The sequence below is a fragment of the Lissotriton helveticus genome, chromosome 9, assembly GCF_964261635.1.
Source record: "Lissotriton helveticus chromosome 9, aLisHel1.1, whole genome shotgun sequence".
NCBI lineage: Eukaryota > Metazoa > Chordata > Amphibia > Caudata > Salamandridae > Lissotriton > Lissotriton helveticus.
Genome location: NC_136070.1, coordinates 326893420 through 326919955, shown reverse-complemented (window position 1 = coordinate 326919955; position 26536 = coordinate 326893420). Strand labels below are relative to the sequence as shown.

Genomic DNA, 26536 nt, shown 5'->3' with positions numbered 1-26536 from the left:
GTAGCAGAAAACCATGTTGAAGGTCACATTGGATTCTTGCATACAAAGTGCACTCTTCAATATTTCACCTATGGTCATTTCTTTCGACCAATATGTAATATTGAAAAAGAACGAGCAATTAACTAAGGTCATCATTCCGTAGAAAACTTTACTGGTATCTCTCCCTGACTTACCCCTTATGCCGCTTTATGATGCAAATGCATAATTAGAAATACATTGGTAATTGACACAGCTGACGCACGAGTGGAAACAATTATCAACATAGTATTTGTGTAGTGTGCAAATTCTACCCAGTGAGACTCTAGAAATAGGATCCTCTTATGGTGGCAAATACACAGTAAGGCACACACTATTAATAAGTTAATACTGTCTTACAGTGCTAACAATCTTGTGCTTAAGACAGAAATAAAATGTATTTTGATGTGTATACTCCGCCATAAATTCCTTGATATACTTGCCAGGTTTGTTTTATTGCACTCAGTAAAACTGCCACCTTTTCAAAAGAACAGCCTGGTAACAATATTACTAATAGCATTTTTTAAATGGCGCATCAAACCACAGTTGTGCAATTTCTAGATAGTGTAAAAAAGAGATCTGACTCTGACTCAATTGATGTTACTCAATGTAACGACCTTGGAAGGATGGAAGGTTGAGTCTGCCAGATCCTGATCTAATGACCTTGAGAACGCCACACTTCTCAGTGGAGAGCATTCAGATCACCAAGACATCCTGGCGTCGTATTGCATATGTCCAACTAGACAATAACATGGAGTTTTTAAACAATTGTCAAAGAAGGAAGGGCTTACCTCATCTAAGCGATGGCGATTTTGTTCCACGTGGCGCTCAAACACTCTTTCCAAAACCCTAAGAAGAAGTTATGAGAAAACACAAACATTGCAAGTTAGACCAGTATATAGCTTGGACATCAACTACAACATTAATTTTCATTGTAAGGTCAGGAACCAAGAAGAATGTTACTCTTAGTACTAACATATTTACTCAGACCCCATCAGATTCCACCTTCTTTCATATGTCTGGGACATTCTCCCCATGCAAAGGAAGCAATGAAACATCTGCCAATCAACAAAAACAGGATACTCACCACTAAAAAGATTCAATAGCATTTGTAAATATATATGCTGTGTAGTGACCGGATTCAGAAGCACAAGTTCTTTACCATGCCTTGCCAATACATTAGTGGCACTATTGAATAATATATTGTTATTTTCAACATATCATTCCATACAGCAACTGAAGCAGGGGGTGATAACTATTGCTTTGTTTGAGATTCTTGTCACAGTGTGGTGACTTAATGTACACTGTTTGGAACTGTAAGAAGATAGTCCCCTTTTGGAAAGTAGTGCTTACTTGCACGGGGACTGGGTGGTTCTAGGTTGGAGGCTTCCTATAGACCCCAAAATGACACTGACACATCATGGTCGATATAGACAGTAACAGATAAAAAATGGCCTAGTTGTGCCTGGGTCTTCTGGTGGGCAAAGGTGACACTGCTAAAGCATGGAATGATCAAGAGCCTCAATGGAGGGGTGGAGGAAGGGGCTGGACTACTATGAGTCTGGAAATGCCACAGAAGTGTTAGATTTGGAAGGACTGGTATCAGTTTGGAGGTATTTTCCTTGAGTACAATTTGGCAGGCATGTGGACCTTGGATAGAGAACTCACCACCTATGAGATACACATGACTTAGGAAGTGGCTTGTCTAGATGGAATGGGAGGTATAGTCTCCATAATTTGAAGAATCTTCACAAATATATAGGGCCTGATTTAGTTGTTGACGGATCTCTTCTTGACATTGCTTTTCTGACAGTTTTCCAGGCCGTCGCCTTTGTGGTCCACCCACTGTATTTAGATGTTTGGGGGTCTATGGAGGAAAGACCGTAGGAGTCCAGCCTTCTCCACCAGAATCTTCCTGTGTTGATGGCATCATAGGTAAAAGTGGCTGTTGGAGGGAGTCCTGCCAACATTACTACTGTGCCTATTACGATGTGCCTTTCCATTGAGGCAACTGTGGCGGGGACAAAGTTACCTCAATGGAAAGGCACAAACTGTTGGGGAATCAAAGAGGTGAAAACGTACTTTTTTCGGTTTCCCACTTGTACCCCACTGTTCAGGTCCTTCCTGTACTGCTGATTCTTACCCACGACGCTAAGCAACCCCGTTGTTGCTGGAATCTAAGGTAGGCTTCTGTGTCACTTGTCTCACTATGAATTGTGCGTTAACATTTGTGTTTGCTTCATATATTTTTACATTGCTCTAACATGCAATTTTTTCATGTGTCATGCTTAAGTGTTCATCTTACAACTTATCAGGGTAAAATGTACACACCTGTATTGAAGTTTTTGGGTGGTTTGTGGGTCTTCTGCTTGTGGTGCCTATGGGTGTACATTCAATAGAGTGTGTTGGTGTACTAAGCATATTTGTGAAAAAATGGCATTACACATAACCTACATAAACATTTTGACCCATTCAAAACATATATGTGTAGTGTGGGGCTATAATGAGTAGTACTTACCGGTCTCCACAACACCAGGGGCTCACTCCGTCAGGATCCGCCACAAGGACAGTGCCAGGACAAAAGGGACATCTAAATTGGCTAGGCGCAAATCCACTGGCCTGACGCAGGATACTGTTAGCAGGCAGAGAAGACCGCAGACATGGTGGGAAACAGTCTTTCTGATGCTACATCTAAATAAGGCGGACAGAAAGCCATAGGCTCAACGGAGTTCTTGGAACCGCCGCTCCTGCAGATGTACGACGGTAGCCCCACTAAGATCTAAATCAGGCCCATAGTTTGAGAGGTTTACCTTTCGTGTGCACCTATATTGTTCTTGATAGTGTCATGGTTCAAGTTTCCATGTTCGATATATTACTAGAGTTCACTTTCCATGTGTAGTTTATTATTTATAACAGTGTTTAAATACCACAAGCCTCAGCATGTATCAAGCAGAGCTCTTTACATGAAACAATGGCCATGCATACAGTACTAGAGGTTGAACAAGTTACTTACCTTATGGTAACACTCTTTCTGGTAGAGACTCTTTATAGCCACAGGTTATTCACCTTCTGAATATTCTCAGGAGTCAGACTATCCTCAAACTGTTCAGCGTTACCTCTGTGTGTGGCTCCCTACTGACACTGTTTCACTCTGGGACTTACATGCAGGGCCTATAAAGGCACCACTCCCACACAGTGGTTTCTAAGACTGTCCACACCTCCAGATGCAGAGCCCAAAAAGCTAATTGGTGTGACCACTGTACAGATTTCTAGACTTGGGATCTTATTAACGGATGAAGCCTGATCATAGAATGGGGAGGGTGGGAGGCTTGGTGAGGAATCTGCAGCAAAATAGTTTCTCTATCTGAAAGAGCGTTACCGAAGATAAGTAACTTGTTCTTCTAATAGAGGCTTCTAGCCACAGGTTACTCACTTTTCAAATAGATACCAAAACAGTACCTATTCAGAGGTGGATCTACGAGTGTATTCACATTAGAAAGGCCTGCAGGACCATGTGGGCAAAGAAGCCTGCTCTGAGATCCTAACTGTCCAGACAGTAGCGCTTTGTGAACGTATGGAGGGACGCCCACGTAGCTGTCTGGCAGAGACACCGCATGCTAACGCAGTGGTAGCAACTGGCCCTGGTAGAATGAGCACAGAGAACTTCCGGAGGCTGTCTTTTTAGCCAGTGCAGAGCAGATCATAATTCAGAGCACAATTCAGAGTGAGGGGGCTTTTCTGTACAGCCTTGTATTTTTTCAATCCAGCAAACTCCACAAACAGCTGATCGGCCACCCAGTTTTATTTGGACTGATCTATGTTGAAGCTCAGTGCTCTCTTGGGGTCCCAGTGATGGAGTTTCTCTTCCTCCTTAGATGGTGAGGCTCAGCACAGAACCCTGGCAAGGTGATGTTTTGAGCCATGTGGAACAGCGTCACAACCTTAGGTAAGAAAGATATCCTTATGTGCAAAACCAGTTTGTCTGAGAAAGAAATTATGTATAGCAGAGAACACAGAGAGCCTGAGGTTCACTCACACACAACGCAAATGTTATGGCTATGAGGAACACTGTCTTCAATGTCAGGATTCGTTAGGAAAAGCTGTAAAAGTGGCTCAAATGTGTGCACATCAGAAAACTGAGGACCAAGTTAAGGTCCAACTATGACATAATGAAGGGCGAGGGAGGAAACAAATGTAACCCTTTCAAAAATCACATAAACACTGTATACTTAAACAAAGAGGGCTGATCCAGCAACTGGAAAATAACTGAAAGAGCCAAAAGCTACACTTTAACAATGCCCACATCAAGGGCTTACCAAGCTAGGGCCAAAATACAAAACGTTGGGATAACTTGGTCAGGAAGGAGTTTCTATCTGCCACACCAAGTCACAAATTTGTCCCAACAACAGGCATATAGAGTTTTTGTCGAGGGACCCTGGCTGCCAAAATAACAACACCCACCTCTGGAGGAAGGTCAAAGGTGTCCAGCTGTAGCTGCTCAGTCTACCAGCATGAAGGTGGAGTCTGTAAAGCCCAGGTTGCAGAATCCTGCTCAACTGCTGCACCAGCAGATTCTCCCAAAGGCGCAATCTGATCGGAAGACAGATGCTCATGCCTTGGAGCATGACTAATCCGGAGGATGCCTTGCGCTTGGTCAGTCCTGACCCTCTTGAGAAATCAGGTCAGGAGTGGTATCAATGGAAAGGCATGAAGGAGTCCCGAGTTCTACTCAAAGTGGAAAGCATCTCTGAGTGGGAAACACCTTGGAAATTGCTGAAGTGCTGACATTGTGTGTTCTTTCAAGTGGCAAACAGATCGAGCCAAGTTCTCCCCTTTTATGGAAGAGACCTTGCGGCAACTCCGGGTGTAATCGCCACTTGTGATCTACTAGGCACAGATGGTTGGGCTTGTCCGCCTTGACATTCAATGATCCTGCTAGGTGGTTTACTGCCAGGAAAATTCCCTGGTGGTCATGCCACTTCTGGAGGTGCAAGGCTTCCTGACACAGGGACAGTGATCCCCGTCCTGCTCTGTTTATTACAGTACCACACGGCGTTGGGGTTGTCCGTGAGCACCTGTACCAGTCGCCCCTTGGTGGATGGAAGGAATGCTTTCAGTGCCAAGCGGATGCCCCATAGCACCGTTGACATGGAGCCAGGAATCTGTGGGAGATCACCTCTCCCAGATGGCCACCCTCACCCTAGAGGCAATGCATTGACCACCACTATCAGCTTCTGGTGGGGAAGGGATAAGGGTTTCTCGCTGACCCAAACACAGTACAGTAACAACCAACGCAGGTCTTTTGGACCGCTACCAAGTGTGTCGGCTAATGTCAACCTTGGTGCCAATGGCCTGCCCCATAGAATTGGTGGAGTCCAAGCCACAACGAATTGTGAATTTGGCAACGACACTACCGACTACCGTACTGTATAGCCTAGGCAAGGAGAGGATCGAAGATCTTCAGGCACACCTAGGAGGACTTGAGCCACCGAATCCCAAAGGGCATGTGAATACTGTTCCAGGAGACACCTGGGGTTTACAGAACAGAGAGCCAGGAAAACAAATTGCCTCCCAAAGATCTCTACTAACTTGGATTTCCTATGGGGGAGTGGTTGTAAACGTATTGTGGTTAGTCCTGCTGGTTGATGCCTGTCCAACAAAACTTTCAGGGTAGAGGTGCTGAGACCGGCAGGAAAGTAGGGTCGCCAGGGGAAGGACGATGATGTGGCGAGTAAGCAGAGCAAGGTTTGGCCCAGGTCCCCAACAAGGTAACTTTCAGAGCCTCATTAAATAGCAAAGGGGGCTCCAAAAATATTTGCCCCGGCTGGAGCAAGTCCATTAGCACATTAGTTTTAAAATCGAACGTGGGTAGCTGAGGTCATGCACTTTAGCAGTGACACGTATCACCATGGTGTAGGAGGTTGAATCTTCGGATGCTGGACCAGGGGGTGAGAGAAGACCTGATTGAGGGTAGGTATAAGGGCCACTGGTGTCCTGCAAGTCATCACAACAGTTGTCGCCATGACACTGCTGAGCAAACTCTTTACTCGCTTTATAATTATTGTCTGAGTCTGTGGCAAAAAGGTAATATAACATATGTGTTCTCTCTTGTGGAGACAGCAAATTAACTGGGGCCTCGACAGCAGGTGGGTGGTGCCTTCAGTCAAAGTCAAGGGCGACCGCTGCTGAAGCGGAGTCAGTGAGAATAATAGGTATCTCCTTGTCCAGAATTGAGGACTTCAGCAACAGCTTGGAGCCCGAAGATGCATACCAGAAGGAGTAGGCAAAGATTCGAAGAACACTTCGATCTATTTCGCAGTGGTGGACAGCCCGGTAAACTCAGCTTGTGCCGGAACCAATTGCAGGATCAGCACTGAAATTGATGACCTCCAGCAGCAAGGCCAAAAGTCATGGTGCTGCCCCCATGCCTTCTCAGGTGAATGCAAGAGGGAGGTGAGACCCACTTTGATTTTTTATGCTTCTCTTTGGACCTACCCGACGATTTGGATCTCGACAAAGACTGGCTTTGGGAAAGGCTTTGTCAACTTCTAGAGCAAGAATAGGACTGGGACCGGGACAGAACCTTCTACTTGGTTCTCAACTTAAACTGGTACCATCATGGGGTCTTCTTATGTTTGGGTATGTAGAATTTCGTCTTGAGGTCCCGGATAACCTTTGGTTTTCTAGATGCGCAGTTGCTGCAGGTCTTAGAAATGTGAATCGACCCTAAGCACACCTGATGGGGATCTGTCACAATTATCTGTTCACGACAGTACTTGCAGGGCTTGAAACCTGACCCTTTTAAATGTGACATTCTATTGCATAATGTTGAATTCCAACTAATTTTTTTAGGTAAATGTCTCTGAGAGATGAAAAAGAGAGCTCTGAATCACTGTCTAGTGGAACGAAAAGAAAGGAACTGACGTCAACGTACGAAAGTGGTGCCTTTAGAGGCCCGCGCGTCATTTCCAGAGCAGAGACGCATCAGTGCAGAGCCTGGCAGCAACACAAACCGGCATGCAGACATAATGCTCAAAGGTTTCCAGATCCAGTCTGATGCCTGAGCCTATTCGAAAGAAGAGGAATCTGAAATTAAAAGAAGTCTCCATCAGAACGATAATGTGTTCAGCATTTGTTTAAATATCTTCTAAAATGCTAGCTTGTGACAGAGGCTGACTTGTTGCAAAACTAAAAAACAATTGTGCAAAGTACCACCCTAGTAATGACGGATCAGTGTCTGTGGTGCGTCAGGGCCATCTGAATATTGCTCAAATATAGCCTTTGTTGATGGTCATGTTGCGTTCTTCCTGGCTCTGTCTCTTTGAGCAGGATGGTGGTACTGGTAGGTTCATGTAAGAATGGTAAAGCCTGTTTTAACAGAAAGGATTGCTTTAAACAAGTAAACAAAATTTAGAAAAAAATCAGGTAATAATTAGTAATTACAATGGGTTATAGAATGCAAAAGTAATTAAAGTAAGGAATACTTTAAACAAGGGGTGGAGAGTCTTCTGTTAATTAAATTAATTATATCGTTGCCATTAAAAATGAACAAGCATTTGCAAAGCGAACATGTCTTGCTTGCCTGCAATATGCACATGGTGGCGCAACTATTCCACACATTATAAAAGGTGTGGCAAAAAGGTTAGTAGCTACTTCACCCGCAAAAGGATGTCTTCAGTAGATCAATGTAAATAAGAGTGTGTGTGGTTGTGCGCGACTGAAGTCCTGAGGCGGAAAGCCGGGACGAAGAGTGTTTTAAATCGTTGTATTACTTGTGTTTCTTAAAATTACCACTGATTTTAATTTTGACTTTGGGAACCTTAAAAATTCAAATTTGTGCACTTACTCGATCCTAGACACGGAACTGCCATTTACCGCTGTGTGATAGCGGATTGCTGCCCCAAAGACTCGCACCGAACCTAAGTCTGGTTCACTTGGGCCACTCTGCCCGCTCTCTATCCCCACAGCAGCCGAGTAGTCGCTGCTTGGGGGCCCGCCATCTTGGAGCAGGGCGAGAGACTATTGCTTAGCCCCTCCCCGCCCTCACGCCACTGACAGCATAAAAGTCGCATTAGAAGCACACCCCGCTGAATAAGAGTGTGTATGGTTGTGCGCGACTGAAGTCCTGAGGCGGAAAGCCGGGACGAAGTGTGTTTTAAATTGTTGTATTACTTGTGTTTCTTAAAATTACCACTGATTTTAATTTTGACTTTGGGAACCTTAAAAATTCAAATTTGTGCACTTACGCGATCCTAGACACGGAACTGCCATTTACCGCTGTGTGATAGCGGATTGCTGCCCCAAAGACTCGCACCGAACATGAGTCTGGTTCACTTGGGCCACTCTGCCCGATCTCTATCCCCACAGCAGCCGAGTAGTCGCTGCTTGGGGGCCCGCCATCTTGGAGCAGGGCGAGAGACTATTGCTTAGCCCCTTCCCGCCCTCACGCCATTAACAGCATAAAATGATGCTTCCACCAGGAGGCGCAGCGGACGGGCGCAGCGGCGGCGCCGAAGGTGCGCCTAAGGTAAGCCTGTCTGCGCCCGTCTGTGCCACGACCGGACCTAGGGCCACATCCCCTGGCCCATCCTTAACATACTCTAAAGAATCCTTGCTAGGGTCTGAATAAAATACCTTGTAACTGTGAGGAACCCTTGAACATAGAGACGGGGATAGAACTTGGAGATGTAAAACATGTAGGAAAACCTTTGGCTACACCCAAACAAGGAGCCCTAAGTTGCATAAAAGAAAGGACACCCTGCAATGTGGACTGGTCAATGTTAGGTCTATGGGCAAGCATGCCCAACACATCTTTGACCTAATCTCAGAAAAAGAGCTAGACTGTCTATTCATGACAGAAACCTGGCTAACTCCTGATAGCACCCCAGATGTCACGATCGCTCTCCCTCAAGGGTATCTTATATCTAGAGAAAACAGACCCATTCAGAGAGGAGGAGGAATAGCTATTGTGTATAAGGAAACTCTAAGCTGCCAAACATTTTCAATTCCAGGCATCAAAGGCGCAGAAAGCCTAGGCTTTGCGCTTAAGGCGCATGACTCTTTCACCTTCTCAGGAGCACTTATATATCGGCCACCTGGGACTCCCACAGAATTTATAAACAGTATTGGTGATGCGATAGGTGATCTTGCCCTGAAAACCTCAAACTTTACGATCCTAGGGGATATCAATATACATCTAGACTTCATCTCAGACCAAACCACCATAGGCTTTACTGACATGACGAACATTCTAGGCCTAAAAATACTTACCACCTTACCTACACACATTGCTGGTCATACCATTTATTTATTTATTTATTTATTTTTAATATTTATAGAGCGCTGCATTTACCCATGGGCGTCTTGGCGCTGATAAATCATTTGTTAAATACAAGCTGTGAAGTTAGGGACCGGTTAATTAAACAGAGATAGTTATTGAGTAAACAGCCAAGTTTTCAGGAGTTTACGGAATTGGAGGAGCGTGGCACTTTGTCTGATGTTAGGAGGCAGGGTGTTCCAGAGTCTGGGGGCCGCCACCAGAAAGCGTCGGTCACCCCAGGTGACTGTTTTGGTGCGGGGGACAATCAGTTGATTGAGAGTGGCTGATCGTAAGGCTCTGGTGGGTTTATAGCGTTGTAGTTGAGTTTTTAGGTAGTGGGGTCCTTGATTGTTCACTGCTTTGAACACAATGCAGAGTGATTTAAAGTGAATTCTTTTTTGTATCGTGAGCCAGTGAAAATCCTTTATATCTTTGGAGATAGATTCAAACTTTGTCTTGCCAGAGAGCAGACGAGCCGCCGCGTTTTGAGCCGATTGGAGTTTTGTGATGACTCTGGTTTGAGCATTTAGGAATAGCCCGTTACAATAGTCCAAAGATGAAAGGACAAGGGCAGTGACAAGAGTCTTAATGGCAGTGTCAGGGAGAAAAGGACGAATTTTCCTGATCATTTTTAGTTTCAGGTGTGCCATAGACACTGTTTTAATGGCGTGGTCCATAAAGATTAGACCATCGTCGAAGGTGACTCCGAGGTTCCTAACCTTCGTGGTGGGAGTGGGAGGGGTATTGAAGGTCTCTGGCCTGCATCTGCTCCAACCTAGACACGCTCCTGGTAAAGAACCCACAAAAACTGATATGGTCTGATCATAGCTATATCCCCTTTTCCCTTCAAGTGATAGAAAAACACAAACTGGGGAATAAACCCTATATATCCCAGGGAGACCCTCACTGGAAGGAGCTGATAGGAAAACCAGAGTTTCTAACGAAGGCACTTGAAACCATACCGCCCACGACAGGGGATCCCGGAAAGGATAGCCAGACCTTTAGGGAATGGATGAAGGCCCTTCCCATGGAGAAGGACAAAGCCACACCTAGACCGAGAGGAAATAAATATCATCGAACCTCTGCTCCCTGGTTCTCCCCGACCCTAAAGGAAGAGCAAAGAAAGGTTAGGGCTCTAGAACGGACCTGGCGCCATAACTATGAAATAAACGATCAGTATTGGTATAAAATGGCCCGCCGGCACTATCATGGAATGATAAAAACCACCAAAAAGGATTTCTACATCAAAGCCATAACAAACACCAACAATAAACAAAAAGAAATCTTCAATATTTGTTAATACCTACAGAAACCCCAACACTTTGCAGAGAGACATCCCCCCCTCCCAAACTCTGTGTAATAATATCGCAGACTACTTTCATGACAAAATACAGGCGCTTACCATAGATTTCCCCCATCCCCCATCCCAGGATGAGTCCCAACACAACAGAGCTAACTTGACGACGGACCTTTTCTCTTCCTTTAAACCAGTGAGCCTGGAAGAATCCCGGGCACAAATACTAAAAACCAAATCGGGCTCACCCTTTGATGCCTGCCCCCCCGTTGTACTCCACACCCTGGTAGAGATTGTCAACCCATATATTAACAATATCATTAATTCCTCGCTCACCATGGGAATAGTCCCTGAAGAATGGAAACTGGCAGCAGTAAAGCCGTTACAAAAAAAAACTTTACCAGACCCCTCCACCCTCAATAATCTAAGACCAATCTCGCTGCTCCCCACTTTCTGTAAACGTACAGAAAAATCAGTTAATCAACAGCTTACCACCTTTTTAGAGGCCAATAACATCTGGCACCCAAATCAAGCTGGGTTTAGAGCACAGCACTCGACCGAATCAGCCCTAATTTTCTCCGCCGAAACACTCAGGGCAGCGCTGGACCAGGGAAAGAAAGCAGTCCTGGTGCTCCTTGACCTGTCCGCGGCTTTTGATACGGTATGTCATACCATCCTAATAGACCGGTTAGCCGCGGCAGGGACGGGAGGCAAAGTACTGGACTGGTTGAAAAGCTTTCTGGCCAACAGATGACAAATAGTCACCCTGGGACAGTTTAGGTCAGAAGAAAAACGTCTAAACACAGGAGTGCCACAGGGCTCATGCCTGAGCCCTACACTTTTTAATGTATATATGGCCCCTTTGATCGCCCTTATATCATCTTATGGAATAGCCACCATTTCATACACCGATGATACACAACTCATCCTAGTGATGGAGGACGATACTGGCGTAGCAGAGACCAAACTTAAAAACTGCCTAGAAGCTACATTCCACTGGATGGAAACAAATCATCTCAAATGCAATACAGGGAAGACCGAAATTCTACCTCTCGGCAAGGGAAACATCTTTAACCCTATTCTGTGGTGGCCAGAAGACACTATTGCTCCCCCTAACACGGCCAATGCAGTAAGAAATCTAGGGATAAAATTCGACCCCTCCATGAACTTCCAACAACAAGCAGTAGCCGTGGCGGGGACCTGCTTCGGCATAATAAAAAAGCTTAGGAAATTTTTCAACCTCATCCCCCTCTCAGTTAGGAAGACTGTTGCAGTGGCCCTCGTCACCTCCCGTCTTGACTACTGCAACAGTCTGTACGCAGGAACCAGCAGAACAGTTTGCCACAAACTACAAGTGGTGCAAGATGCAGCAGCCAGACTAGTCCTAGGATGGAAAAGAAGGACCTCGGCCACGATAGCAATGAACACCCTGCACTGGCTCCCTATTCATAAAAGGGTGCTTTTTAAGATCCTGTTAATCACTTTCAGGGCTTTCAATAAAACTGGACCAAAATACATTGAAAACATGTTTAAACACTACATCCCTACACGTTGCCTGAGATCCCAAGGTGACAACCTCCTCACCATACCCAAGTTCCGACTTAAAACCAAAGGAGGAAAAGCTCTAGCAGTCCTGGGGTCTAAGGCCTGGAACACATTACCACCCCCTTCCAACATATCCCCACCGAAACTCTCTTCAGAAAGACCCTTAAAGCTTGGATATACACCCTACCCGACACACACTGTAAAAACCTTATATAGTTCACCTGTCACGCTCTCCCACACGAACAATAACACCTGTTCTCCTTTCTCAAAAGCGCCAAGATGCTCCATGGAGTGTAACCCGCGCTATACAAAAGAAGATTACATTACATTACAATATCCACGATGTGCCGAGGTTCTATATCTGCAGTATGGAATTCATGAATGTGGCCAGATGCTAAAAGAGATTGATATCATTAATTAAAGAAGAGAAAAGGATACAAGGAGTAAAGGGGAAGATAAAGGAAAGGAGGGTTTATGGAAGGCATCCACTCATTCAATACTTTTAAAGAGCAAATAAATACTTCTAAGTTAATACAAGATTTTTGTATTTAAAATAAATATTTAGAAAAAATATGTGTAAGCAACACTGCTTTCTACAGGCTACAAGAAATAAGGAAATCTGAGATTACCAGTGGACTAAAATAATGCTATTAATCTGATTTTAATGCAAAAACAATTCAAAACACATGCATTTGGGGGGCATGGCTGACCGCGGAACAATATTGATTGCTGCAGCTTAAGCCAACTCTGATCTTGGCAACTATTCCCCCAGCATATCCGTTCTTTTATCTGCAGATAGCCTCTGTGATAACCGGTTGGGCTTGACCCAGAGACGGAAACGCCGAACGAGACCCCCGGCTGGTGAGAAGAAGCGGCTTCTGGGCAGCTGCTGACTAAGGCCCCTGCTGTGCAACGCATCCTCGGCCTGGAATAAGGCGGAGCCGACTAGTGTGCCTGAATGAGTGGGCCCAGAGATACGGTCCGATGCACTACTAAACGAGATCCCCAGTGCCAACACGCTCAACCGGATCCCAGCTGCAGGCAAGAAAAGGCAGTGTGGAAGCTGAAACCCTCGAGTGTATGAGACGGCCGGACCTTGAGATGCGCCCGGTTGCAACTCTAGCTTGAGAGCTACAGGGAGGGGCACACCACACCGGGCACCGGAGAGGAATCTTGCTGTGCAATCCTCGCCACGACATGGTGAGGGTTGATTGATCTGGGAAGGCCTGGCCTCTACGGCGAGAGACTCTGCGAGATAGTCCCAGATTGGGGACGGTAATCAACCCTCCTGACACAGCAAGGTACTGTGGGGACCTGAATGAGATGGTAGCTCCTTGGAAACACAGAGAGTTGGATCTGATTCGACAGGAGAGGAGGGATGAGGTGGCACCTGGACTGTTGTGACATAGGAGAATTTGAGAGGTGCTCCCCCACCCTCTTACCCCCTCTGTCCAAGACTTGGATCTGAATGCAGGATTAAGGACCCGAGGTTGAGCAAATTCTCTGAGGTTGAAGGTGGAAGTCCGGGCACCATTACACTGTGTTGGCAGCCTCTGGCCTTGTTGCGCTGCGGTGAAGACCCCAAATCTGTGTGGTGAGTGAGGGAACCCGACAGGCCACAATGGCATTTGCCTTCCGTTTAGGTGGCAGGGAGTACCTACCTTCACCCCACTTTGAGCTGCGTTGTGTGCAGCGTGGGGCGCCAGAGTGACCAGAGGCTCTGCATAGTCAGCAACGGGAGGAATGACTAGAGGCAAGTGTCCCTGTTCAGGCCTCCAAACTAAAATGGATAAATTTGCACACCCCAAGTTAAAAACTCCTGCAAGGATAGAGGAGACACTGCAGGCCTCGGGGGTGCCCAAGATGCCCTAACTCGTCAAGACCTCATGGCGGCGATACAAGGGAAAGCAAAATTGACTCTGTAACCGCAGAGGTAACGTTAATGCATGCAGATCTGTGAAATGTTGGCACTCGGATGAAAGTGGCTGAGAACTCCATTACTACGTTCCAAACAGTTTCAAAGTCACTACAGGCCCAAATTGGGGATGTAAAGGAATCTGTTGCCACACTAGAGACACGGATAGAGGATGCTGAGTGGTGTGCATGCCGCAATTATATCCAAATTATTGGCGTACTGGAGCATGCCGAGGGCCGATCATCGGATATTTTTGTGGAGGAGCTAATACTCAAATATCTGCAGCCCAGAGGACTTTGCAACTACTTTTCGGTGGAGCAGGCTCACAGGATCCCTGGGGTCCCGCCGAGACCGGGAGCTCCGCAGCTTCCTATCATCGCTCGCATCTTTAACTATAGAGACCAGGACGTCATTCTTCAAACTGCGAGGAGCGCGCCTCAAGATATATAAGTCGCCAAAGTGGTGTCTTATAAATGTGTGGGACATGATAGATCTAAGTAGCATGAAACACCTCTGGGTAACACTAGGATTTATGGTTGCTAAGAGAAACATTGCCAAATTATGGAGGGCTGCACTGACCCCTACACTGAATGAATGGGAGATGGACATAGACTGGTGCATGCTAGAAGAAAGGGCAGTTTATGAGAGCCGGGGCTGCCCCAAATGATCTGTGAGCCGGTGGAGCAACCAAGCACCATGGGTCACTTGCAATGTACAACTGGACTAAGAAGACCTATTGGAGAGAAGGAGAGGATAGGAATGCTATTGATTGTATTTATTGTCCTAAAGTATTCAGATCGGACCTCAGGTTTCAAGCCATGTGATATTCGTATTGTCACTACACTGCTTTGTTTACTTTTGCAATAAGAAGTTATAAATACAAATAAAATAAAAAAAACACAGACATCTGAAATGAATTATCTAAAATGAATCCTGGAGTAATTAATGTCCAGAGATAAAACACGCAACTAGGAGGGCTGGGAAAATTCAAGCACATAGGTACCCAAATAATCCAAGAATTACCTCCAGTAAGCAAGGGTCACATCTTGCCATGAGTGGGCAACCTGATGCCATCAATGCACTTTGTATGGCGAAAATATGGCCAAAATTATTGTCAAGTGGCAGCATATTCAGAGATGCACGCATATACTATTCACAGTTTTATTTTTGATAACTTAACCTGGAGTAGGCCTTCTGAATCGCTACTGCTCTCACAACAGCTGCATGAACATTTTAAAGGTGTTTTTGTTTTAAGACAGAGCCAATTAAGTGTTATTCAAGGAAATGGTACATGGTTTTGGATCTCTCTCCAGGCAAGCTGCTGATTTTAGAATGCTCAAAAATGACTGCTTTTGCCAAGTTGTTTATGAGTGATTAAAAAGTTAGATGTTAGTGCACAATAAAGCTTACTGATCGGGCCAGCAGACGAGCACCATTGAACAGGTAGGGAGCGATTTTCCTATTGTAAAGAAACAGGTCCCTATTTTGATATGATTCAGTTAAAGAGAGAAGGATGCTATTCATCATTGAAGGGTTTCAAAGTGGTCTTCGGGTCTGTTGATGCCTTCTACAGCTGGTACGTTTATCTAGGGCTTAGTTTCATCTGCATGTTGCTGGATGAAAAGAGTCGGTGCAATGACAAAATATCAATGCCTAAAATATCCCCTTACCAAAATATCATGACCAAATAGCAATATAAAAAATATGGTATGTCTATACTTATAATGGTAAGTATAAAAATATCGAAGAAAAAATATAATGTTCAAATAAATATTGTTGTATTAAAAATAGTTTTTTGAATATATATATACATTAAAATAATAAATATTAAATATACTAAATAGTAAAATTATACAAAATAGATTTAATATATATTTTAACAAATAAACCTAATTAAAAAAGTTACACATATATAATATATATAATTACATATATCTACTTAAAAAACAATTACATTAATACTTTTAATTTATAATTTGTTCTGTCAGGTGAGTCAGTGTTATCCAGTCCACATCTTATGGCGAATTTGGGTGCGTCCCTCCCATCGGCAACTTCTTGAGCGAGAACAGCCTCAGCCTTCTCCAGGCACTAAGGCAGCACCTGCGCGACCGTATCCCAGATAGTATGGGAGGATCGGCCCAAGAGGCATGTGGTATTCACCAACTGCAATGCCAATCTGGAGGAAGACAACATCATCTTCCCAAGGAGGTCCAGCTTCTTGGATTCCATATCTGGGGGAGCAGAAAAGGAATGCGCCTATTGATGAAGCAGCTTGGACCACCAAGCTCTCAGGGGAAGGGTGTTGGGTGGGGAACACTGGGTCGGCCGGGGCAGTGGCGGCGGGCAATCATTCTATGCCCAGGAGCCCCTGTGCTGGGCACGGACCAAGTGCCCAGAAGGACATCTGTGAGGGCTTCATTAAACAGCAAAAGGGGTTCAGAAGAGGAAGCCGTCGGCTGAAACACCTCTGTCAGGAGGTTAATCCCGACTGCCACTGTAGGGAACTTGAGGCCGAGGACCTCAACTGCTCTCCTCACCACCACAACATAGGAATCTCCCTCCTCCATAGCGACTGTAGGGGGAGAAAGCAAGGCAGTGCCAGGGGACGTGTCCAGACCACTGGCATCACCCAGGTCCATTTGCCAGTCCGGTTCCTTAAGGCACAAGTTACTTACCTTCAGTAACGATATATCTGTAAGAAACAGTAGTTAATGTTAGATTCCTTACCTTAGAATATCCCCAGGCGTCAGACTGGATCCGGAAAGATTTGCGTAGCAGTACCCTTGCACGTCGGTAGGCGTCGTCCGCGGCTCCGCGTCCGTCGTCGGCTCCGTGATGACGTCGTCTGAGTACTTAGACGCCTTCCTCTCACGCTGACCTCAGTTCTTATATATAGCTTTCTCCGCGCCAGAGAGCCATGATAAAAACCGACACTGGTGCCATGAAACTAGGGCCCTCAAAGGGATGTCCTTAACCCTAGATATTGGTTCGCAGAGCGGGGAGGATGAGTGGGGCGGTAAGGAATCTAACACTAACTACCGTTTCTCACAGATATATCGTTACCGAAGGTAAGTAACTTGTGCATCTGAAAGAAACAGGTTAGTGTAATATTCCTTACCTTAGAATAGATACCCCAGCAATACCAACCCCGGTGGGGGGTCTGCGAACCAAAATCACACCAGAAAGTCCTGGAGAACCAAACGGCCAAAGAAGCCGTCTCTCCGGACTTGGCTGTCCAGGCAGTAGTGTCTAGCGAACATGTGCAGCGAGGCCCACGTAGCTGCCTGACAGATGTCCTGCAAGGGGACTCCCCGACCCAGGGCAGTAGTAGCCGCCGTGGCCCAAGTGGAATGGGCACGCAGCCACACTGGAGGCTCCTTTTTAGCCAGAGAATAACAAGCCTTTATGCACAAAACAACCCATCGAGAAATGGTCCGTTTATGCACCGCCCGACCCTTCTTAGCACCCACGTAACCAACAAAGAGCTGGTCATCCACCCGGAACTGGCGTGTGCGGTCCAGATAGAATGAGAGCGCACGTTTTGGGTCCAGACAGTGGAGCCTTTCTTCCTCTTTCGAGGGATGCAGAGGCGGAAAGAAGGTGGGCAAGGTGATGGACTGCCCGATGTGGAAGGCTGCCACTACTTTGGGCAGGAAAGAGGGACGTGTTATCAAGACAACTTTGTCCGGATGGACAGAGAGGAAAGGAGGTTTAGAAGAAAGAGCCTGGAGCTCACTCACTCTCCTGGCAGAGGTGATGGCAACCAGGAATGTAGTCTTAAGAGTAAGAAGACGGAGAGGACAATTGTGAAGTGGCTCAAAGGGAGCGCACATCAGATAAGTCAAAACAAGATTCAAGTCCCACTGAGGCATCACGAAAGGAACAGGAGGAAACATGTGAGTGATGCCCTTCAAGAATCTATTTACAACAGGGGACTTGAAAAGAGAAGGCTGATCAGGAAGCCTTAAGAAGGCCGAAATGTCAGAGAGGTAGCCTATGATAGTGCCCAGAGCAGAGTCCTGCTGGGCAAGAGAAAGAAGAAAGAGGAGAACCTCTGAAAGGGGGGCAGAAAGAGGATCCACAGCCTTTGCTGTGCATCATGCCACAAATTTGTTCCACCTGCTGGCATATACCGTTTTCGTGGAGCGACGCCTGGCTGCCAGAATGACATCACAGACTTCAGGAGGCAAGTCAAATGGCCTCAACTGCCGCCGCTCAATCTCCACGCATGGAGGTGGAGGCTGGACAGGTTCGGGTAGAGGACCGTCCCCTGCTGCTGCGACAGAAGGTCCTGCTGAAGAGGCAAATGAATCGGGGGATCAACTGACATGCTGAGTAGCTCGGGATACCAGTATCTTCGTGCTCAGTCCGGAGCCACAAGGATGACGTGGGCCCGGTCGCGCCTGATCTTCTTCAGACCTCTGGGCAGAAGTGGTATAGGTGGAAAGGTGTACAACAGACCACAACTCCACTCGCGACGAAAAGCGTCGCAGAGTGAGTGCCGCCTTGGAAATTCCAACGCGCAGAACTGATGACATTGCGCGTTCTCTTCTGTGGCGAATAGATCTAACCAAGGCTCTCCCCGCTGCCGAAAGAGACCTTGCGCCACGTCCGAGTTCAGACGCCATTCGTGATCCATCATGCACCGACTGCTGAGTTTGTCTGCCCTGGCATTCAGGGAACCTGCCAGGTGTTGAACCACCAGGGTGACGCCCTGGTGTTCCAGCCATTGTCAGAGGCGCAGAGCCTCCTGGCAAAGGGTCCACAACCCCACCCGCCCTGTTTGTTGCAGTACCACATGGCGGTGGTGTTGTCCGTGAACACCTGCACTACACTTCCCCGGACAGAGGGAAAGAATGCCTTCAGTGCAAGCCGGATCGCTCGCAGCTCCAGAAGGTTGATGTGGAGCCGGGACTCCACCGGAGACCAGAGGCCTCTGATCTCCGCCTCTCCCATGTGGGCCCCCCAGCCCAGGAGGGACGCATCCGTCACAACTACGTGCTCCGGTTGGGGTAGGGAGAGGGATCTGCCGCTGACCCAATCGCGGTCCGTGAGCCACCACTGCAACTGTCTCGCAGTACCCTCCGAGATCAGGACATGTTCGGACAGGTTGCCCTGATGCTGGGCCCACTGAAACTTCAGGTCCCACTGCAGAGCCCGCATCCGCTACCTGCGTGATGCACCAGAAGGATGCAGGAGGCCATCAGCCCCCAGAAGCCGCAGCATCAACCTGACCGAGACCCGGGAATAAGGCTGAAAGATCGGAATCAGAGCCTGAATATTCCGAACCCGCTGTTCGGGAGGATAAACCCGAAACTGCGCCGAATCCAGAACTGCTCCGATGAAGAGGAGCTTTTGAGAGGGATACAGGTGTGACTTCGGCACACTGATGGAAAACCCCAGCAAGAGCAGGAGGTCGGCCGTAGTCTGGAAGTGGCTGACGACTGTCCGGAGTGAGTCCGCCTTCAACAACCAGTCGTCGAGGTAGGGGAAGACTGACACCCCTAACCTGCGCATATGAGCTGCGACCACCGCCATCACTTTCGTGAACACCCGTGAGGCGCTGGTAAGGCCAAAGGGGAGCACGGTGAACTGGAAGTGCTCGTGGCCTACCGTGAACCGCAGGTAACACCGGTAGGCAGGCAGGACGGGGATGTGGAAATACGCGTCCTGCAAGTCCAACGCTACCATCCAGTCTCCGGGGTCCAGTGCAGCTAAGACCTGAGCCAAAGTCAGCATCTCGAACTTCTCCTTCCGGAGGAAGCCGTTAACGTTCCGCAGGTCCAAGATAGGGCGTAGGCCCACTTTGCCCTTCTTGGGAACCAGAAAGTAGTGGGAATAGCAACCACACCCTACTTCTGGCCCAGGAACTCGCTCGATGGCCCCCTTGGCCAAGAGGGCCAATACTTCCTCTTGCAGAAGTTGCAAGTGATCCCCCGACACGCGGTGGTACTGCGGTGGCATGGCTGGAGGGGTCGCCTCGAAGGGGAGGGAGTAGCCTCTTCAGACTATTTGCAGCACCCACTTGTCCGAAGTGATGTTGCGCCATTAGAGGAGGTGATGGCGGACCCTGCCCCCCACTGGCGTCAAATGGGCCTGAAAGATCGGACTAGGAGGGCTTTGAGGCGGATGCTGCGGGGGTGGATGTGGGCTGGCCTCGCCATTGTCCCCTGGCACCGCCACGACGGTTACCACATCCGCCACCACGCTGGATGTTAAACTGCGGCCCTTGGCTGGCAGGACGTGAAGGGGCGGCCCTTCCTTGGCCACGAAAGAAGCGAAAGGCAGAAGATGGCTGACGCTGGCTCGACAGGCCCAAGGACTTTGCCGTAGCCCTGGAGTCCTTGAAGCGTTCAAGCGCATGATCTGCCTTGCCACCGAAGAGGTGGCTGCCATCGAATGGCATGTCCATGAGGGTGTTCTGGACATCAGCCGAAAAGGTGTCGGACCTCAGCCAGGCGTGGCGGCGAACCGCCACCATCGTTGACATTGCCCTGCCCAGCGAGTCCGTGGTATCATCCACATCGAATGGAGTACCACGCTGCGTCTCGTCCCTCCGCAAGGGCTTGAGCGAGCTTCACCCGGGTCTCCTCCGGGCACTCCGGCAGCACGGCCGCAACCGTATCCCACAGAGAGTGGGTGTAACGGCCCAAAAGGCATGCGGTGTTGACTGACCGCAACCCCAAACTGAGGGAGGAGAACAGTTTCTTGCCAAACTGTTCATACCTTTTGGATTCCCGATCTGGAGGTGCAGTCGGGAAAGTGGACTGGGAAGTAGAGGCCTGGATAACCAGGGGGTGGGGTGGGTGAACAGAAAACTAGGGTCGCCCGGAGCTGGGCGGTGGCGCCTGGCGACGTTCCTATCTACAGGGGAAGCTGTAGCGGGCCTGGACCAGGTGCCCAACAGGACGTCCATGAGAGCCTCATTAAACGGCAGTAGAGGCTCCGAAGAGCTTACCTGCGGTTTATGGACCTCAGTGAGGATGTTCGACCTCACAGTCGCGACGGGGAGCTCAAGAGCCAAGGCCTTGGCCGCTCTCGTCAGCACCACACTATAAGCAGCCCCCTCCTCCGTAGCCACGGTAGAAGGGGAGACAAAGCCAGTGTCAGGTGAAGTGTCGAAACCACTGGCGTCCCCTAGGTCGTCTGTCCAGTCCTGAAATGACTGACTCGCCTGTGTCAGAGGTCCTCAGACCCCTCCCAGTCACCCTCGCCCTCCATCTCCTAAAAATCGGGTGCAAAGGACGGAGCCGGATCCGGACCGAGGGGAGGACCAGGGTCGGTGTCGTCCGGGGACAGCGCTGAGGGCGACATCCTTGTGTCGACGCCGGTGGGGTCGTAAGGTCGTCCAGCGGCGACACGGATTTGGAACCGGATCCAGTGGGGCCCTGTGGCGCAGGGACCGAAGTCGCTGACGGCGCCGAAGCACCCAAAGGCGCCGCGGCCGAAGCACCCGACGGCGCCGGGGAACCTGACGGAGGAGAGAGCGACCTCATGGCCATGAGGAAGGCCTCAATCTCCTCCGGCGTTCGGCCCAGAGACCGGCGGGTATGGGGCAGGCCGCGAAGCCTGCGGCTGCGACGGAGCCGCGTGGGTGGTGTCGCCTGAACCCCCGGCCACATCGTGCGCGCGTCGGGGGGAGTCGGAAGAGCGATGTCGCCTCTTCGACTTCTTGTGCCTCTTACCGGAGGACATGGAGCCCGACGAATGGTGACGATTTGCCGAGCTCCGATAATGACCGGTCCCTCGACCCCCTCCTGGACCGGGACCGTGAGCGGCGCGGGCCGACTGCCGGATCTCGAGGCGCTTACGGGACCGTTCCCACCTAGCCTTCGACATCAGGGCCTGGCAGTCGGGGCACGACCTGTCGCCGTGGTCGGCCCCAAGGCAATAGAGGCACCGGCGGTGGGGATCGGTAACCGACATCAGATGGTTGCAATCCGTACAGGGCTTGAACCCGGGCATCCCTACCGGCACCGAGAGTCGTAAAGACTCGAAGAAAGATCAAAAAGGATCGAAAAAGTTAATAAAAAAATGACTAAAGTACTGCTTTATCCGGATCTGCGCTTGCGGGCGCGGAAAAAAGAAGAACTGACGTCAGCACGCGAGTGCGGCGCCTAAGTACTCCGACGAGGTCATCACAGTGCCAACGACGCCGAACGCGGAGCCGCGGGCAACGCCTACCGACGCTCAAGGGTACTGCTACGCAAAACTTTCGGGATCCAGTCTGACGCCGAAGGTAAGGAATCTAACACTAACCTGTTTCTTTCAGATCTGGGCAGGTAAAGCAGTTCTCTTCCTCACCTGCTGGCCCAAAAGAAACACCAGTTATTAACACAGTGGCAAAAGTTCCTTACGGCATTGGAATCGACGTCGAGGGACATCGTTCTGGCTCCGTGTCCACTTCAGGGTTGAAGATGGGGTCGGCGCCTCCCGGGGGCACGGTCGTCATCAGGATCAACATTGGGGAATGTCAAGTGGGATCGACCGGAATCGATCCAGATCTGGATCCATGGGGACCCCCTGGGGTTGCCAGCGTCTAAGGCCCAGTGCCCCGACCAACTCTATGGGGCCCAAAGGCATGCCAGCAGAGCCAGACTGTCCAAAGATGAGGTACAAGACCTCACAAAATTTCTGAATCTGGGTAGAGGATGCTCCGGCTCCCGAAAGGGAGGGAGGATCGGCGTTGTGTCAGAAGTAGGTGCCAGAGGCAGAGCCTTCCAGCGACGATGCTCGGGATCACGTGTTCTGTCAGCCGAACGAAGGGGAGAAGTCGAAGTATGCCTGTGCTTCTTCGACTTCTTGTGTTTCCCTGACTTACTCGAAGATCTCCTAGATGACTTCGAGTGAGAGGAGTGTGGGCTCTGCGGCCGTTCATAAGACCTTGTCCTCGAACGAGAACAGGAACAACGTGGAGCCGAGTGCTCGGCCTCCAGCAGTTTTCGGGACCACTCCTGCAAAGCCTTTGGGTTCACTGCCCGGCACTCTGAGCATGACTCCGGGTCTTCGCGGGGTCCTGACACCAGAGGAACACAAGGTATGGATCCGTCACGGACATCGCCCGATGACAGGAGCCGCGAGGCTTTAAGCCGGTCTGACGTTGAGACATCCCACAAAGCACTAGGAGTTCGAAGACTCGAAAAAGAACTCGCCAAAAGTCGAAAAAGACTAGCCAAAAAACCGCTACAGGGGTAGCCCTCTCCGGATCTGCACTTAGGTTGGCTTAGAATGGGCAGCATTTATGTAGGTCCTGCGACGTCATCCCGGAGCCCACAACGCTGACGATGGACACTAAGCCAACCAACGATGCGCAAGGGTACTGCTGAAGAAAAAATCTCTGTTTCAAGAGTGACACCTAGGAGAAATTCTAAGGTAAGGAATATACAACTAACAATCGGTATCAAATAATAGTTATCAACTAACTAATTGTCATTAGTTAAATATTAATTATTCGTCAATGATAATTAATTCACTTCCCACAATATACGCCTACAAAACACATAGAACATTATTTTCACAATTAACATAATTAATAATCAATTTAATAAATATTAATTACACATTTAATAATTACTTAAAATTAAGTTACTTCCCACCCCATACTTCTACAAAACCCACAGCCCACATCTAAAATCTTTAAAAAAAAAAGTGCAATGAACATAATTATCAATTAAACAAATATTATTAATTAAAAACTAAATATAACTTCATTAAAATTCATTAACTTCCGACCCTTTACCCCTATAAACCCCACAACCCACACCTAAAATTAAACTTAAAAGATAATTAATTACACAATTAAAAAGATTGTCAATTAAATAATTAATACTATTTAACAAATTTATGAATTAATTTAAACTAATTCTCTCTTCACCCTTTACCCCTATAAACCCCACAACCTGCACCTAGAAAATTAACAATTAAAATAATGATCACTTCATGAATATTAACTAATTAATTACAAAAAATGACTTCCTACTCATCCATATAAACTCCACAACCCGCAAGAAACAATGACACAATTAACATAATTATCAATTGATTAATTAATAATTACTTTGCACCCTTTACATCTATAAATCCCACAACCCGTACCTACAAAAGAAATTACATAACCATCAATGAATTATTTATTAATAAAAAACAAATTATTAATTTATTACAAATAAATTATTTCCCACCCATTACCCCTATAAACCCTACAACCCGCACATAAAATTTACATTAAAAAATTGAATAGCACAATTAACATAAATATCAATTAAATACTAAATAAACAATTATCATTAATGTATTATAATTACATTACTTTCCACCCTATACCCTAGAAACCCATAAAAATGAATTACATATCTACTAAAAAATTTACAAATATATATTTTTATAAACAATAACTGTACAGAAAATGTACATCATATTAATTTACAATATACACTAAAATACATATCAATCATTAAAGAGCGATGTTTTAAACAACTATATTTTTGCAAACAATATTAATGACCTAGATATTTTAAAAATCAATATTACTTATCTTAAAATCAATATTCTTGACAACGATATTCTTGCTGACGATATTTCTAAGCAGTGCACAGGGGCTCCTGAGAACAGGACAATTGTCCGCTGCCATCGCTCCGCCCCAGGGGACCCCTCCTTTTTCACCCAACACTCCACCCTGGAGGGTTAGGTTGTCCAAGACTACACTTCACACGTAAATCCTGGTGCATTCCCTACCACTCCACCGGATAGGGAATCTAAGGTGCTAGACAGCTTAGGCAAGAAAATGTTTTCTTGCGCCAGTCTGGCATTGTGGTCTGTGAATACCCTATGCCTCTTGGGCTAATACTCCCATTCCTTGTGGGATTTGGTAACGCAGGTGCTGCCTATGTTCTCGGAGGCGGCTCGGGCCATGCTCCCTCAAGCTATGGCTCAAGCTATGGCTAATGGAGAGATGCAGCCTAGTTCACAATCAGATGTGGGCTGGACATGACCGACTTGCTAGGCAGAGTGGTTTCTTCATCGGTGGTCTTAAGGTGTCAAGCCTAGCTGAGAACAACTAGATTTCAGTGGATGTACAAACTTCTCTTGTGGACATGCCCTTTGATGGCTGCCATCTCTTTGGAGACAAGGCCGACTCTCTGCTGGAGCGCTTCAAGTACAGCAGGGGTATGACCCAGTCCTTAGGTCTTTCCATGGCCCGTCAACCTCAGTCCGCCTTTCCCTCCTTTCATGGCCACGGAAAAGGGATTCCAGTCTCACTTCTACCTGCCCAGCAACCACAGCCCACAAGCATCCCAGACCCTGCATGGCTAAAGATTCAGTACCTAGAACATTCAGAACGGCTCCAGGTTCTGGGGGTCACAGACCTGGTATTCAAACAGTTGCATCTTTTCTGAGCGACAGGTCTCAGGTGGTAATAATGAACCAGTTTTGCTCGGAGCCCATAACTTTGCCATGTGGGGCGTCTCAGGGTTTCTCCCTGAGCCACACATTATTCAACTTGAATGTTTCCCCAACTTAAAAAATCCTTTGGTCTCCAAGCATTGTCCTATGAAGATGACACTTAAATCATCGTATCATCTCCAGGGACATGGATGCCATCAATTAAAAAAAAAATGCATGCAGGCTGTGACCACATAGATGGAAAGTAACTACCTAAAACTCAATGCAGACAAAAAGGAAGTCTTAATCTTTGGAGGTCAACCATCTGTCTTGTCCACTCTGTGGTGGCCAGACAGGCTGAGAGCCTTACCCGTTCCTACGAATGCCACTAAACTCGGAGTTCTGGTTGACAAAAATCTTTCCTTCAATGTCCAGGTCAACAGGACTGTCTCGACCTCCTCCTTAGAAAAGTGTTTCCTTTTATCCCTCTCCAAGCACGAAAGCAAGTGGTTCTGGCACTTATTATGTCCAGGCTCGATTACTGTAATGCTCTTTACCTGGAATTAATAAGGCTTCATTCGCCAAATTGCAGCTGGTTCAAAATGCTGCAGCTAGAGTAATTCTTCAAGTCCCCAGACTCAATCAGTTTCTGAGGGGATTCATAAATTTCACTGGTTACCCACGAGCAAAGGCATTACATTTAAGGCTCTTTGCATTGTCTATAAGGCTTTTTACAAGACAGGCCCAGTAAAACTTAGGAACATATTCCAATGTTACACTCCCCAAGACCGCTGAGATCCTAAGGTAAAAATCTATTCATTGTTCCCAAGCACTGAAAATCAAGATGGGGAGGTAAAGCCTTCTCAGTGCCTGCATCCAAGCAGTTGAATTTGCTCCCTCGATCCATCACCAGTCTTCAATTCCATATTTCTTTTTTGAAGGCCCTTAAAACTTTCTTTTCACTCTGTAAGGATAGAAGTAGGATTAAGCAATATTTCTACTTACGGTATTTTTTTCCTTTATCATCCCAGACTAACTGCAGCTAGCGCCTTGACGCTTTCAGGCA

At 47.5% G+C, this 26536-nt stretch overlaps 1 protein-coding gene across 2 annotated transcripts in view; it reads right to left on the bottom strand.

The window, feature by feature from the left end:
- Positions 1 to 26536, bottom strand: part of SPATA7 (spermatogenesis associated 7) — a 504965-nt gene that overhangs the window by 4633 nt on the left and 473796 nt on the right. For both annotated transcript variants that reach the window (XM_078660014.1, XM_078660015.1), the window contains one exon: positions 807 to 864. In XM_078660014.1, coding sequence (XP_078516140.1) covers positions 807 to 864 — 58 coding nt within the window. The remainder of the gene's footprint in view (positions 1 to 806; positions 865 to 26536) is intronic.